The following is a 17,949-nucleotide window of genomic DNA, read 5'->3' on the forward strand; positions in this document are numbered from 1 at the left end:
CAAAATTATTACATTTTTATCAATATATTATAGGTAATATGAGTGGAGTAGGTAATAAAATTAATTTCTGGATGTGTATGATATTATGTATAGTCATATATTATTATATAATAATATATAAGCCAGATTACCGTCGTCGTTAATATTATATACCTGAACGATTGAATTTAATTAATTAATTACATGCTTCATGCGTTCACATAAATGATTATATAAACGGTTTTATATAAATAAATTAGTAGCCTATAGAACACAATAAATGGTGTAAGTAAAAAACCTGAGTTAAATGCAGATTAACTACACATTTTCCGTTTTACTTGGTTGTAAAGAGATTGAAGAAGTGATTCATCATGTGCTGCGATCTGTTAGCAAATCCAATCTGGAAGGAAAAACATAAAGTGTAATAAGTGCACTTATTTTTAGCTTGCAATTTACGAAATTCAAATAACGGCACTTTTACGAGTTGCGTATCCCTATTACTTATAGTTTATATTGTATTATAATGACACTTAAAAGATCCAACCATAACAACGATTTATGCAACACTACATTATATTTATGAAATTATCATTAGCTTGATAATCATATAAAAATGCAATTATAATCATGAATTCAGACTAATGAACTTATCACAATTGCTTGGGCCGTATTTGTTGTTTAGAATGTAGTGTAAAAACACACCTACCTACACTGCGATTCGTAGGTAAGTAAATTTATGCTCATTGCTCATCATAACTTACCATATTATACTGCAATCTTTACCACGCCTTATTAAGTAGAAATTATGCCGGTGAACTACTCTGCTGGCGTAATTAATGAACTGAATTTAAACGTGATAATGATTCATCGTATAATAATATAAAATTTAACTTTCAACGAAATAACTGTTCTAATAAATTCCATAATACTGTTCGATTGTGTAGTTAGTAGTTACATAGATACTAAAAAAAAAAAATAAAAACTAATATTGTGTACCTATCATACTATCATATGAATTTTAGACACCTGATTAAATAGACTATAATATTATTATGTTATAAAAAAATTTTAAAATTAACACAAATGGAAACAAACGTAATTTAAATGTAGTTATAGGTACACTTTATGGCATGTACGTAATAAAAACAAAATAACACACGATGATGAAATTACCAATAGATACACTAGTTATAATACGACCTGAAAAATAATATCAGGATGGAAAATATTTTTTTTTTATATTCCGTGAATCCAGGCATCATACAGAGTGTTTGAAAACTTTTAATTATTTAAATGTTTCAACAAAAACACCTATCTGCAGGTGGTCGCCAGCACCTAAGATCGACGAAAAGTCACATTTTCCAAATTTCAAAAGCTTATAAACTGTTAAGTTCAGTTTGAGGCGTCGGAATAAGCTACTACTACTTTTAAATCTAAGTAACACAAACGTCGTTTCCAAAACTATTTAAAATCCCTTTTCCTAGTTAAAGCTAACGTTTTAAATTTTTTTTTTCAAAAATGTTCCTTGTAAACAATTAAGCTTAATTTTGAAACTCAATCGGAAATCCTATCACCGGAAAATCAAAACAAAAGTAAAATATGTATTGAAAAGCATTCAACAGGTGTAAGCACCTAAGTTCTTAAAAAAGTAATATCTTCCAATTTTTTTTTTTATCAATGTATTACAGTAGTATACATAGGTACCCCATTAAAGCAGAATTAACTATACAATTTTTTTATATTCCTACTATTATGCTATACATTTTTATAAAAAATATGAATATTTCATTGACTTGTAAATGTATAGTAATAAAAATTGTTTTGTACTGTTTTTACATAGGTAATTCAAATAATATTATATAAGGTATAGAACAAACGCTTTCTATTAGCTCTGATCGTATTACACCATTACACGCACTGACATTAAACGTCTGGATGCATTTTTCATTATTATATTTACAAACATTTGTTGTAGTGTGGTTACGTCATATTTACCTACATGATAATAATACAAGCAAAAAATTACATATTTTTTTATAAACGTTTCACCGAGACTCTATAATTCTGTTGTACACGCATGTCACTATTCAATTTCAGTGTCAATAAATATAATAATTATATTAGAAAAAAAAATTGCCCGGTCAAAAATTAAATCAAATAAAAATACAATATGTCCGAATAAACTGCTATTCCAACATATTATCGTACTTTTAGTCAACGTATTTAAATTAAACTATGCTGTATTATAGTTGTAAAAGTGAAAATCAATATGACCTTTCAACTTCAACCAATTATTGAGCAGCTATTATTATATTGAAATGTCATAATTGATACATTTTATATTAATTTAATAATGAATATCAAGAATAATTTTATTAAAATGTTGTTATACATCGATTTAAGATAAACAACCATTTTAGCAAGGTTTAGGTAGGTACTATTGTTGTATAATATGATAAAGTATATTATGTATAATATAGTTTTATTTTGCCCGACTTTGCTTGTGATAAAATTAACAATTATATAAAAGGCTGCATTCTGTGTATATTTTGTGTACCTACAACAGTAGTCAGTTCACAAACATATCGGCGCCTATGTACATTAGTTTGTGGACAATTAATCCAACTGAGGTGGGCAATCTGCCACTGGTTGATTAGATATAACGATTGGTGTTATTTAGTTTAAGTATAAAAACTTTGCGACGTAATTGGCTTAACTGTACTTCCGCGAAAATCAATCATTTTAGAATACGGTACTAGTTAGTTGTTATTATATTATTGTTATTCCATTGTTAGGTATCTAAAATAGTTTAAAATGTATGGGATGCAATCAACAAAAATATATAACAAAGTTTGTTTACCTACACCTGTTCAACGTCATAAAAAAATGTATCAATATTTTTCTCCTTCTCTAATAATAACAAATACAATTTTTGTAAAAATTGGTCTAGTAGTTTTTTAAGTCTATAAACTACAACCACACACACATTGCCTTTTATAAATATATAATATAATATAGGTGATATAAAATAGAACGAAAATGAATTTGATGAATTTTGTGTACGTACCTACGTTATAACTGTTATTCACGATGTATATTTTTTACACAGACATTTAGCTGTTTGTCCTCGACCTAGAAGAATTATTTAAGAAAACTACAAGTTGCATACCCTTCATAAGTTATAACGTATAATATAATATACATAGTACACCAAATGTATGACTATAATATTATGCGCATATTATTATATAGTATTATTTGTATACTGCAGCTACCACTTGTACTTAATAAAACGTAATGAAAACATTGTCTCCAAAATTATGGACACTTCTATAAAAACGAAATATATCGTATACGTTCCTATATACCAGCCGTACGGGGGTGGATCAAGGGAGACCTAAAGACGTGGTGAAGGGGAAGACCTACTATACTAGATACTGGCATTGATTATAAATACAGTATTTATAATAAATGTATATTTGTTTTGTATTGTAACAGAATTACATACCCCCTCCACAGATATTTTCTCTGGATCCGTGCCTGCACCTGTATTACTTCACGTCTTCACTAGATAATAAATGTGTGACGGTTGACGAAAATACGACGATAATCGAATTGAACTCGAGACAATTCAGTATAATTTATATTATAGTTACCGTGCCCATCTAGTGAACGATATTTCGTGCACGACGTGTTTAAATAAAATGCACGCGCGGCCCATATCGACCCGGACGTCGGTGGTGCGAAATTCGCCAATTAATTTCATTGGCAAAACCACAATAATAATAATATTATTACCTATAGTATATTCGTCTATAAAAATGACAATATGTATACATTTATATCAGACTATACACACTGCAGTATTACAATAAATAAAATACACACAGGAGGAATCACCAAGCAATCTAACTTTAATTCTTTCCTTTGAGAATAGATTTTTTCGAATTCTGATATAAAGGCATCATAGTTTTCAACAAAAAATCACCTGATTAAAAATGTACAGTACAAAATTATAGTGGTTTTTATTTGACAAAATAAGATTGTATCACTCTAATAAAATACTCCTCAAAAAGTATACAAACATCTGAGTACTTTAAAATAATATGATCTTAATGTGGACTTGAAAATTCCAAAAGTCTTAATTTAAATAAATGCGTTATTAAAGTAATAAGAGGAGAGCATGTTAAGTAATTTGCTCTGTAGATAACACATTAATATACGTAGGTACCTGTTGTTATGAATAGAATTCAAAAAAATGTAGGTAGATACAAACTCACGATTTTTATTAATTATACACGATATGCTTCGTCCTATAGGAAAAATGATGATGATTTTATGAATTCAGTGGTTTATTAGCGCACAAAACAACATTTTTCGTTATATTTCTTGTTGTTTTTTTGTTATTTATTCGGAGAGGTCACCACAGAATACAGATTGTCCAATCTTTACACTGTTACACCCATAGGCGTGCGCAGCCCTCTTGTTCAGGGTATGCCGAAGCAGTGGCGGATCCAGGAGGAGGGGGGCAAAAGGGACATTCCCCTCCCCCCAATCGCCTTAGTTTCCCATTGTTTACAGTATTTAGCCAATTTTGTACTTTTTCCTCCCCCCCCCAAATTAAGCGCTGGATTACCACAGGCACCCCCTGAAAGTTATTTTAAGAATGTAAAATTCTGATAAAATATATACACAATACACAAATAGTTTCGAGTTTAAACATAATAATATGTACACTCCTGGGCTGCACTATAATTAGTAATTATTTTTTTTGCGCACAAAAATTTTTTTTCTAAAAACGATTTTTGCCCCTCAAAGAGCTTCAGGGTATGCAGCTGCATACCCTGCATACCCCCTGCGCACGCCTATGGTTACACCTATATCGTCGTAGTACCCCACAACATTAGTATATAGTTACATTATTATATATTATTATAATATAGTTGTAAAGTGGTATCCGTCTGCCCTATATGACGGGGCACAATCGTTATTATCGTTTATAAGGTTCACGTTCAGGACCCAAAATCGATGATGTGGTCGTTGTTAAATCGGTGCATCGTGCATAGGTACACTATAAATGCATATTTATATTTACGTTTATATATTATACACGAATATATATTTTATATATTTAAACCTATGTTTATTTATATAGATATAAATATTATATTTTAGAAATCAATCGATTTGACTCAACACCTGTGTATTATGTATATAATATAGGTACACAGGATAATAATTATTACCAAACGGTAGCGCTCGCGCGCGCATTCGAGGAAACACTGGTGCTGCTTGGGGCGCTTGTTCACCTCAATTAACCACTAATGTATTTTTTTTTATATTCAAAAGATTCGCGGTGAAAAGGAAACACACAATGATAATAAGAACGAGAGTCGGGACAAAAGTGGCGATGAGCGACAAAGAAATTAGGTTTTTCCAAACAAGGAATATGTAATTTTTCACGAGTCACACTCAGCGGCTTTCTATATAATATATCTATATAGTAAGGCGGCTAGCAGTGTTGCACTGCCGGAACATAAATATGCGTAAAACAACGTATCGGTGCGACGACGAGTGGTGGGGCGTTGAAGTCACTGTTATCAAACAACGGCATTGCACTGTACCATCGACGGACGATGACGGAAAACCGATCGATCAAAAACAATATATTATAATAGTATGCACGATATATCATGTCGTTACGTCGTTTCGGCTTCCTTTTATCGATAAACGAAGGTGAAACTGAATGGTCGTCACAAGTGTTGTGGTGCGGGCGGGCGCGGGTGGTCGAATTCGAGTTTGAGTATCAATGCAACCAATTTATTGCTGTTTAAAAGTCGTGTGCTTATTTACTATTGTATTTTTGTATGCTGCACACGGGTGAAAATTAAATTTTATTTTTAATTAATTAAATCATAATAAAACGATAATAATAATAGAAAATAATATATTATATTACTGTAACGTGATTGATATTTTTACTTTCATGTGCACAGTAAAGTAAATTATAATAAAACATCAATGTAAAAAAATCAGTAGTATAATCATTATAATAATATAGTAGGTACATATATTTAAAATTACAAAATACAAAGAATATTCAATACCGACTTCATTAAACATATATAATCAATTTTGTTCGTACGATGAACGTTAAGATACTTCACGGATATTATCTGTTATACATAGTTTAAGCCATTTCATACAATATGACGGTTATATACCGAAAAAATAGATACCTACCTATAGATAACACGATTCAGTAACGTACATTTTTTTTGTGGTATTCTCAAAATATCCCATTTTTAGTCCTCGATTACATAGACATATTATTAATACATAATGTTATATTATAATATTGTGTCAAAAAAAAAAATAGTGACATTTTTATACGGTATTGCAGAAGGAAGTCAAATTTACGTAGTTTATGAAAACGTGTTAATTATTCAAAGGAAATCGTAATAATATTTTTTCTTGTTCCATAGAAAGTGTCTTTGAACACAATATAGTTTACACATTTTATAGAGGTAATATTTCAGCCCATAATTTTTTCAACGTACAATAATTTGTTAATAATTATATACCATGCAGTGAACCTCTTATGTAGTGTAGTCTACCGATAGACGTAGTTTATTGAAAAAGTCACGCACGATAATACATTTTCAAAGCAAAATGAACGAAATTGAATTAGTCGGCACATTTTCTACTAGATATTGATTAGGTATATATATTTATGTGGCGGGATATTATGATCCGTTGAAATTTCAGAGAAAATAAATCAGTTAATTGTTTATACAATTATATCCATCCAGCAAAATTAATACTTTAGCACGTGTTTATTTTGTGGTAGGTATTTAACAACGAAACGGTAACGGAAGTCAATATACAGTTGGTCAAATATTATTAGTCATTCGTTCTAAGATCTACGAGAAAGTGAATTTTATAATATCTGTTAGTAGGTATCCTTATCATTTACATTTATTTGCTGTTGAAGGCATTATTATCATGTTTATTTTAAACAAATAGTTTCTACAGTACCGTTATTCAATATATATTATATTGTATTATAATAAATGTTAAAATAGCGATCGATAAAAATAACTATAGCATAACTATAGCCATCTAATGAGCAAATTAATAGATTTTTAGGGGAATGAAATTTACGAAATCAACAAGCTAAGTGCTTGCGTTTTCTATACTAGACGTGGTGCAGAGTTTGGTATAAGAATGAATTTATACAGTGAAAGATCCGATGAGTGATGATTAATGAACATTGCGGGATAGTAGAGTCGCGGAAAACCACAAAAAAATATGAAAGATTTATATTATTTAAATACCAATAAAACACAATATAATTATAGGTAATATATTCACTTTAATTAAACTCAACCTTCATGGATATATTTTTTTTCACTAAGAATACTTGATTTATTTTTCAGAACATTTTAACTTTTTAGTTAGGTAATACTGATTTTATAGTTATTATTGTTGATCGATAGTAAGAATAGGAATTTGATGAGTAATATCTCTATGGTACATATTGTTTAACCTATTTAACCGCCGTCACACCTATAAACATATTTAAAACAACCAATAATACTTATATAATTGATTGTAAACATTATACTAAAAAAATAATAACCGTTCGATTTTCATATTAATACTAGCTCGTTCATTATGTGCCATTTTCAAACATTTTCAACATACATATTTTACGGCATATGTGTAACAACCAACCAAACGTCTATAATATAGTACCTAATATTATATTATTATTATTTAATAACATTCTATAAAATTATACTTACACAGCTCTACTATTGACGTAATGCGCGACCACGCGCTCATAACCACGTGCATAATATATATAATAGAACTTACCATAGTTCGATGCGAACGACCGAGTTGAGACATGACATAGTCGAGTAAACGGTTCATCCTGGTCGTAAATCATATTACTATAATATTATATACCTACGAACAATACGGTATATCGTTTAACCATTAACCGTATATATGCTAATTGTTTGACGACGTGAGAAAACGCTGCAAAGAGTGTTACTCTACTTACTTGACATCAGGATATTAGGGCACAAGTCAAATTCACAACAACGACGGACTTACGTTTGCAGACTGTAGGTACACTTATTTGTACCCGAAGCCATAAAAATAATTTCATGACTTCCTATTGAAACGTAGCGAGTAACACGTTTCTCTTCTAAGATATTTCTTATATACAAAGTCAATTATCAAAATCAAACAATAAATTCATACCTCGTATGACATACAAAACGTGTGTGCTGCTTTTATGTGCGACCAACCTGCAACCGCTCACCTCGGTCCATTGTTTTTATTATTATTATTATTATTATATATATATATATTTTTTTTGGAACAACAAAACAAATATAACCGTAGGTAGGTGTACACATCTGCATACGTCAGAAAAACAAAGGACTATAAATACACATTTTTTAACTCAGTAATTGATTTTATATATTATTAAATTATTATTATCATTAAATGTGTATTTAATATTTACAATGACACATTTTTGTTTAAATTTTGGCATGTAACGTAATTCTATATATTATTATAGTAATATTATGTTAATAAATCGATGACTTATTCAAACTTAAAAAAAAAAAATAATTTATCATATTATTATATATTAACTCTTAGAGTTTACAGGTAATAATCTAATTATTTTTGTGTTTGAAAAAAAAATCAGCCACGTTGGCTAAACACGAGCCGGTAACTTTTCGTCAGATGCCTTTTTCGTGGTAATAATATTGGTATATAAGTCTTTTTTCATGAAAACTAAAGACTAATATGGCAAAAAGTTACTCGGCTATCGGAGAGCAACAATAATCTAATACCGAGTGTTGCGAACGCATCCACGTCGTGAGTCGGCGTACACGGTGTATGTCGACTCCCGACGATGGAGACGTTCGCATGATAATATTATAATTATAACATGCAGATGTCACACCGTCCGATTTGAATCTAATAACTGTTGTGCGAGACTACAAAAACAGTAAAAAAAAAAAAAAAAATAGTAATAATAAAAGGGCTTACACAGATTGCGTATTAGTCGTTATAAATAATATTAAAACTCATCGGTCCGGTTGAGAGAGAAAAAAAAATTTTGGAGACTACGATTTGTGGTGACGCTAAAATGATGTTACATGTTTATACGGGGTAGTAAATAGTATTACGCGACAGCCTGGGCGGACGGTTGTACTTGTCCGTTGTACGCCATCTGTTGGGCCTCCATGCTACGCCTGTAGTAACCACCACCGTTGGTGCTGGGGGCGGCGGGTGCGGACCATGGGGCGGCCTGAACGTTACCGGCACTCCATGTGTCTGCGATCTTGCCGAAGCCACCGGATGCGCTAGCGTACTTCTGGAATGCCATCACACCGGCGATGAGCAGGGCCAACTTGCCGAATACCAACGCCTTGAGTGCGAAGAATCCAATGATTCCCAAAAGGATTGGCAACACGGCAACGATTTTGACGGCAAGGAATCCAAGGATGGGCAACATCTTCTTCTTGAGTTTGCCACGACCTGCGGTAAACACGATAATGATTAGAACAAAGGAGACTTAAACGCCCCGGCGGGATAGCGGAACCGAAACAGCTACGATAATATTTACTATACTACTACGATGATAAATAATAATAATGATATAATACACCATAATATTGGTACTTGCCTTCTTCGATAGCCCGGGACAGCTCTTCGGGGTTGGTTTGCGGGAACTTGAGCTGCAGGGTCCTGGACTGGAGGAATCTGATGGCTGAGTTGACGACCATGTCGGTGACCTTCGACGGCTGCTGTTGCAACTGTCCGCGGAGTTCGTCCTCGGTGGGCAGGGCGCGCGAATCCCGTTGCGACGAAGATCCTTCATCGGTGTTCTTCATTACGGTAAGACCGGGCAACACTTGCACGGGACCGGTGGCTCGGGCTGCCCTTTCCAGGGCAGCTGCTGCTTTGACGGCCACGCAGGCTGCTGTATCCGCATCCTTGGCACACTCATCGGCCATCCTGGTGACCATCGCCCAGTTTCCGTTTCCAGTCGACTCCACGGGCTTCTGTTCTTGCTGCAGGTAGTTATCGCTATCGCCGGACATGACGACGGCGGCGTGCAAGCAGAACGGCAACAAGGCCAACACGGCGCAACTTGCGAAACGCATTTTATGTAATGTAAGTATCGTTTGTTACTGCAGCGATATGGAATAGATACGAAACGGCAACGGCGGCGGTATGCGTTACGATGTATGCGGTAAACGTATTATTTCGTTTTCGGATTTCGGTGACTTGAATGCGGACGGACGAACAGTCGGTGCGATAATGGGGCGAAATGCGTACGGCCGTCCCTATATATCTCCCCGTTATAGGCCCGGGTCCGCCCCACCAGATGCTCGAGTTAGAGCGCGCGCGCGAGCGCTAGTCGCAACCGCCACCGCGACGACAACGATATTATTATTATTATGACGCTGTCGACGAGGTAGAGGCAGAGGTGGAGGACCTCGCCCCGGTAGAAAGCGAATACGCGACCGCGGTTCGTATACCGCCCTGCACCTACGTCCGCCCGGGTGGTCAGGTTGCCCCTCTCCTCCTCCACCCCGCCTCGTGTTTGGTGAGACGGAAGATTTTTGGAATTATTTTTTACTCTTACGCGTGGAAACGTCTTTTTTTCGAAGTTTTTTGGAGGTGAACGACTACACACGCGCGGTCACGGCGTTTCGGGAAACGATTTTTTTCCCCAATCTCCGGGTCAACTGCGGTGAATGGTCTCGTATAATACGCACGTGCCGGCAATGATGGTGATGTAATATTGTGACCGTCTTCGTCGACGTTCGTCACTAAAAATACGTAATATTAACGCCACACATAATATATTAATATTTAGGTATTCAATATCGTTCGAGACATGTGCGCGACAAGAGCTTTGGTCTTGTACAAGTTAATTAATTTTTTTAATTGTATTTTTAAAAATTTTTACAGTACATAGTAACGGATTTAAGGTGTGCGCTTTTAGTAAAGTGTTTACTTAATAGAAAAAAGGTTAGAAAGTTTATTTAAAATATTTTATCTAATGCGACATAACGAAAATATTTAATGAAGAAAGCCATTATGTACAATGACATTGTAAAATACTATTTTGTTGTTAATATAATTATATTTTTTTAAATTTGATTCAGTAAGAATTTTTTTTAAACAGTTTAATATTAACAGCGTTTATCAGTTAATATACGTAACACAACATTTAATATTATGTAAAATTGAAAAATGTATATAACAATGTTTTACATTGTCTATAGTTTAAACCATAAATGAAGTACCTTAGTGTAAGAAAATACACTGTAAATTATATATTGCTTTAATAATGTTAAGGTAGAATTCAATTTATAATAACTCAAATAAAATGAAAACATGTCTGAAATTCTAAGTATAATATTATATACAAAAAACGTTTGTACTTTTAATAGAATACTTTTCTATATTCGATATAATCACACCAACTTTGGAAATATAAGTCTAATTTCTAATATTATCTTTTATTAGATACGTAAATATAATATAAATTTGTATTTTTTCTCTTTTCTTATAATTTATATTTAAGTAATAAAGAACTCAGCTCGGCTGCATTTAAGTACCGCCTATATAGGGTGAGCCGAACATTTGTGGAAATTGTTGCATAAATATACAATTAATGTTATATTATGCTTCTTATATGAATCTGAAGAACATTTACACTAAACGTACCTACATTCGAAAGCAGTACGAATACAATACCTAAAATTGATTATGTATTTATCTCAATTGAAAGCCAAATTGGCATATGTCAGGAAGGTGTCATGGAAATCGACCTCGTATAGAATATCGTATTTGATCTTATTGGCCTCTAGCCTCTTTACAATTAAATTCATCATCAGCTTATTCATCAATAAATGTCTGACGCATTATCCATCATGAATTATTAGAATAAACTCAGAGTGTGTCAACATATATTATATATGTTTCTTATACAGTCGTCTAAACAAAACAATTATACTTATTATTATATCGAGTAGGGAAAGTCTTGAGAATTGAATATATATGTATAATTTATATATATACATATATATGGGCTAAGGTATACGATGGTTGGAAAGAAAATTTAAAACGCCTCGTTCAATATTAATGAATCATGACTGGAATCATGAAGAGATTTATATAACACGGTCAGGGGGAATCCGGGCAAGCGATATTACATTGTAATACACACACGTGGGTTATAATATAGCGCGTGTGCGCCGGATCTGAATTTAAAACAACTGACACATTCGTATATATAGTATATATTAGTATATACTAATTATAATACGTAGACCCTATCGTATCTGGAACGTATATATGATTATAAACGATATATTATTATAATGTATATGTGACGAAAACTCAAGAAATCGTACACGTATAGGCATACACTATAACAAAGCGACCACACAGGCGACTCGTACAGGTGGTATATTACAGGTAAACGGATTTGTACTAACACATCATGAGACAATATCGTCTTTAATCGTCGTGAACGAATGGCGTAGGCAACAAAATATAATATTATAAATCAAACGAGTGACGACGCGATCGATGGGAATATTAAAATTACGTAGGTATGCGCTGTATAAAATATATAGTTAAAAACCTAGGCATATTATATGATCCTTGAAACGCCACTGTACATTTTTCTCTGATCACGATCGATTCGATTATATAGTATAAGTATTATGTGGGCATGCGCATTCGTACTCACACATCATATATGAGACACTATCAGTAAGAACTATTTCGGTTTTCATCCTATCATTATTATTATTTTTCTTGCTCTACGATAAGAGGTTTCGCCTCTGTGTTGAGACATTTCTAGTAGGTAATATTTCGCTACAGAGAAATCCTTACGTATTTGTAATATGCATATTTCTTGTACCTAACTAGAATACACTATATACCTATGACCTATCTATCTATCGTCGTGGACGGTCGGTGTCGGTAATGTTAATAAATTATAATATTATAAATCAGACGAGTAACGAGGTTATCGTACGACATAACATCATTGATGGAAATATTAGAATTACGTTTACGTTTGCGCTGTATTTAATATATAATATGACACCAGCGGAAGTTAAGACTTAAATACTATACGGACGTCCCGCGAGAAGAACTCCAGGAGGACGGAAAAAGCACGCGAGTAATCATTGAAACTCCACTGTACAGTTTTCTCCTGGTTCGATCGAATCGAGTCAAGCCCGGATTAAAGATCAATTGGGCCCCATACACTTAGTGGGCACCCTTTCAACTTTAACTTCAAAATAATTGTATCATTACATATTATTGTATAATTCTTTACCATACAAAAAATATACATGGAGTATCTTATGTCGTTGTACGTGTTTTTTTTTTAACAATGTTCGATGATATAGAATTTTGTTAAAACAAAAAAATACGTGTTTCTTTATGTTTAACAGGCAAATTTTTTATAACATTTTTAAACACTCATTTGTACCAACAATAAAATCGACTTTTTTTTTCAAATGGTAACCACTATACTTTTTGATGGATTCTGGTAAAGCTTTTTTTCTGAACATTTTGACAGTTAAATCGTCAATTTTTGTTCGCTAGGTTATTAACTGTGGTCCTCTAAATAAGTTTAGTATAATTATATGCATTAACACTTTTAACTGAAATACCTACCTAATTTACAAGAGCTAAATAATTTTTAAGTTACAACTTAAAAACTAATTTTTTATATACTTACATAGTTAAATCGGTAATCTAAAATGCTCAAAAAAAAAACAAACAAACAAAATTGTGTTTATTATTTATAGTAATTTTTCGTGATATAAAATTGAGAACAATTTTATTTTATAATTATTAATAATAATTTACCTATTATACATAACTAAACCTACTTAAATAATTGTTTTTTTTTTTTTTAAACTGTATTGGACGCGTCAAAAAAATATATTTTGGGGAAAAAGATGGGCCCCAAAATAAATGGGCCCCGGGACCGTTCCCCCCTTGCCCCCCCCCCCCTTAATCCGGGCTTGAATCGAGTATTTCGTGCACATTTGTACGCATACATCATAAGACACTCCGTCGTGTGAGGCCGGTGTCGAAACGCTAATAAAAAATATTATAATTATTGAAACAAGTGGCGACGGTAGTGTTCTAACAGTACGGCATTATCGATGAGAATATTACTGTGCCGTATATAAAAAATAGTTTATAATATAATATGGTAGGACTAGGTATTATATATATTATTACGGATGTCCCGCGAGAGAAACTCGCGAAGGACGTAGAAAAGCACGCCAGTGATCCTTGAGACGCCACCTTACAGTTTTCTCCGGGCTCGATCGAATCGGTCCCCCCAAACACGTGTAACATTATCGTCATGTACCTATATAGAATATTATAAAACCCGAACTACACTCGCGCGGCTGTCCGCCGAGATTACGTGATATTAACGGACAACCTTGACCTTGTTGCACCTCGGTGGTACGATGCGATAGCTGGTATATATATATAAGTACGCGCGCGGGTATAATGTATTATACGTTATGTTATAATAATTGTGAGTATAAAAAATAATGACCGGATAATGGGATTCGTGCGTTTCTCGGCTGCTGCAGGATTGGGCGGCGTCTTAAGATTTTTTTTTTTCGAATTTCGTTTCAACTTTTTGACCAGTTTTTCAAACTGTACTACCGGATCCACTGACACACGCGGGTGTACGGGGAAACTATTATTCGTGTCCAAAGCGTTATTATTAATATTATTATTATTATTGTAGGCACACGTGCAGCGCGTTTTCTATAGGATTTCGAGGAGGTGTTTCGGTCGTCGTCGTTGACGAAATCTTCAAGCACAAGATATAATTATAATATTGAGGTATAATAATTAGAGGTCGGGTCGTACATATTTGACTGTCGCGAAATCATAACGTCGTCGAAGGAAGAGACAATGGGATTGGTCTTTTACAACGGCATTAACGACGATCGAAATTACCACTTGTCCCACATTCGTACGCGTGTGAACGTAAATATATATATATATATATATTATATGTATATATGCGCGTGATGTATGTCCGGATATTCCAAAGGAGTGTTGTACAGTGCGCACATATCATATTTTGCACTCGGCTGAAATATCGCAACTATTTGCCACACGCTTCGTATTTCGAATAAATAATGTTTGGCCCGTTAGAAATTATTGTATTGCTAAATCAAAAAACATAATATTATTATATTCTAGTTGCCCGCCATTCGATCGTCGCATTCGATTTATTATTATTATATTTGATAGGTACCTACTCTAAAAGCTTATTGGAAATCGTGCAGAGTCTCCAACAATTGTTTCACTTCAATCAGCTCATCGTTGCTTTGTTCGAACGGATTGTCGTGTGGATATGAGCGTTATTAAACAATTACTATTATTGATGTCATAATTATGACACTAAACTGTCAATACCTACATTGACTTGTTTACCACAAAATATATTTGAGAAAAAAAATTGGGACACGGCTGAATGCGGAACAGAAGTCGTAATGTCACGTACACACCAACAGATACAAATGTCACTGTCATCTATACAGTAGCCACCTAAGTATATTATTATATTAGTTTTAAATACTTTCCAGTATTAGGTCGAATACAAAAAAACCGAGATGCACTTCCAAAATACAATATTATGAATGAAGACGGGCGATGTGTATAAAATATAATCTATACACAAATAATGTTTTTTAACATTTTATAGAAGTATTTTTTTCTGAAATAAACAGGAATATTAATTCAGGGTTGTCAATGTTTGTACATCTTCGTGTGATTGATGGTTATTTTTACACAGTCCGTGGACAGTATAAAATATAATGATATCATAGTAGGAATAATTATATTATAAAATCGATTTTGTATAATTTTTAAACAAAACATTTTCAAAACAAAAAACATAACTATAACTTTTGTATTTTTTTTTAGTGGTGTAAAGTGTTTGCTTCAACTTTCGATATATTTAAAAAAATATATATTATTACTACAATGTAGGTACTGAGTACTGAGACTGTCGTGATTAAATTCGTTATAAATTAAAGTCTTATCGCACCTATATATTATGATGTATGCATCTCGTTTCTTTAATATCGCTAAAATAATCAATGAATATTTTTGCAGGTCAGTGGACATAAAATAAGTTTGCGATCGGGTTGTACACTCCATCGGAACTGCGATGGTATGCAATAATTAGTTTTGCTCACGTACCTACATACTAATGTTTGATGACATCACCGTCGTTTCATTTTTTTTATAGTATGATAACGATAATAAGAAAGTGAGACGCGCTTGAGTGTGTAAAACCTGGAGAACAATATATGGCAGAATAAAAATAGACTGAGTTAGATAATTCAGCGTGAGTCATTAAAATATAATGGCTAAAAAAACATGTTAAAAATAGGTATATATAAACAGTTAGATTTCTTTTAGGAATATTAGTACTTTACTTGCCTAATTTGTGAATCTATACATTTCAAACTTCAAAGTTTAAATCATAGAACATGATATATTTTATTGTCTTCGATAAGCCAGCGCACTTATTAAAACAAGATGAATAATATTATGATTGATTTTTATGGATATCGATTGATAAAATCTCAAATCAACTATCGAGTAAAATACTAGTATATAAATAATAACACAATATAACACAATTTATTATTAAGTACTCTTTTCTGTCACTACTTTAATTGTGTATGTTTTCCTAGTAATAGTCAATATTACATTATAAGTTATAACAACTTATGTGTTAGAATCTCATTATTTTTTTTTAAAAAAAGTACTCTATAACTTTTTTCAAATTTTATTTCAAAATTTAATTTGAAAAAAAATTTCTCTGGCTCGATAAGTTTTGTACAAGTCCTTTTATAATATCCAAAAACAATGTTACTTTCATACATTTAGTAGTATGCAGAATTTAATATTGGTATCAACATTACAATATTATTTAATTAAATAAAAATACAAATATAATTTTGAATATACCATAATAAATTCTCCGTATTAAATTATATTCTAATTACTAAGCATTCGTACTTATCAAACTTTTTATACTAATCCTATAAAAAGTTTCGATTTTACATTAAAGATATTTTTCACGGTATGACAAAAAACATAAAATAAAATAAATGCATTTCAATGAATTTTTATTCTATATATTTATTATATAGAATCTCTATATTATATCTCTATATTATTATACTAATGCATGTTTCTATAATAAACGAAAATTATTCAATGTAAAGTTTTGAATTAACTTAGCTTTGTTGAGAACAGAATGACTACCTACCTATTTAATGACTCATAACGAGTATGGTGGCTATATTTTGAACTTTAGTATTTTATAGTTTTGACGGCCTTAATGCTTTATAATGTAATGTCTTTGAATTGGGAAAAAAATAGAAGGTGATACAAAAATGTAAAAAAAATGTGAATATCTGAATATTTAAATGCCTTATTGACATAAGAATACAATAAGAAGAAGTACCTACGCTTAAATATTATTTTTTTTTTAAATAAGAAGGACTTTGTCCCCCACGTCCTCATACTAAGCACTAGGAGGACTTAGGATATGTTTACACGCGATATTCCACTTATTGAAATTTCACCAGTATTATTGACTTCTATGGTTCTATGAATATGTTTTTGGTGCCTATACTATTATTTACTCAAACGAAAATATAAGAAAGTGTCAGCTGTCATAAAAATGTTGCTTAAATAATGCGATTCCACAAAATATATATCCATTTTAATAAGTAATTTAATATTATTATAGTCCATATGAATATTTCAAGTGAGGATACGTATTTCAGTCATAAAATAAACGAGAAGACGGTTAATAATATAGAGCGGATGTACTGA

At 32.3% G+C, this 17,949-nt stretch overlaps 1 protein-coding gene across 1 annotated transcript; it reads right to left on the minus strand.

Moving 5' to 3' along the window:
• Window positions 1-8,449: 8,449 nt before the first annotated feature.
• Window positions 8,450-10,352, minus strand: LOC100169409. The gene is made up of 2 exons (XM_008184085.2): window positions 9,698-10,352; window positions 8,450-9,549 (listed from the first exon to the last, which is right to left on the minus strand). The coding sequence occupies exons 1-2, from the start codon at window positions 10,176-10,178 to the stop codon at window positions 9,194-9,196; spliced, it is 837 nt and encodes a 278-aa protein (XP_008182307.1). The 5' UTR covers window positions 10,179-10,352; the 3' UTR covers window positions 8,450-9,193.
• Window positions 10,353-17,949: the final 7,597 nt, after the last annotated feature.

This window comes from Acyrthosiphon pisum, chromosome A2, assembly GCF_005508785.2.
Source record: "Acyrthosiphon pisum isolate AL4f chromosome A2, pea_aphid_22Mar2018_4r6ur, whole genome shotgun sequence".
NCBI classification, from domain to species: domain Eukaryota; kingdom Metazoa; phylum Arthropoda; class Insecta; order Hemiptera; family Aphididae; genus Acyrthosiphon; species Acyrthosiphon pisum.

Coding starts and splice junctions, on each gene's coding strand:
- LOC100169409 (XM_008184085.2), bottom strand. CDS start 10,178: ATGCGTTTCGCAAGTTGCGCCGTGTTGGCCTTGTTGCCGTTCTGCTTG. Junction 9,550..9,697: donor GTCCCGGGCTATCGAAGAAG/GCAAGTACCAAT, acceptor TGTTTACCGCAG/GTCGTGGCAAACTCAAGAAG.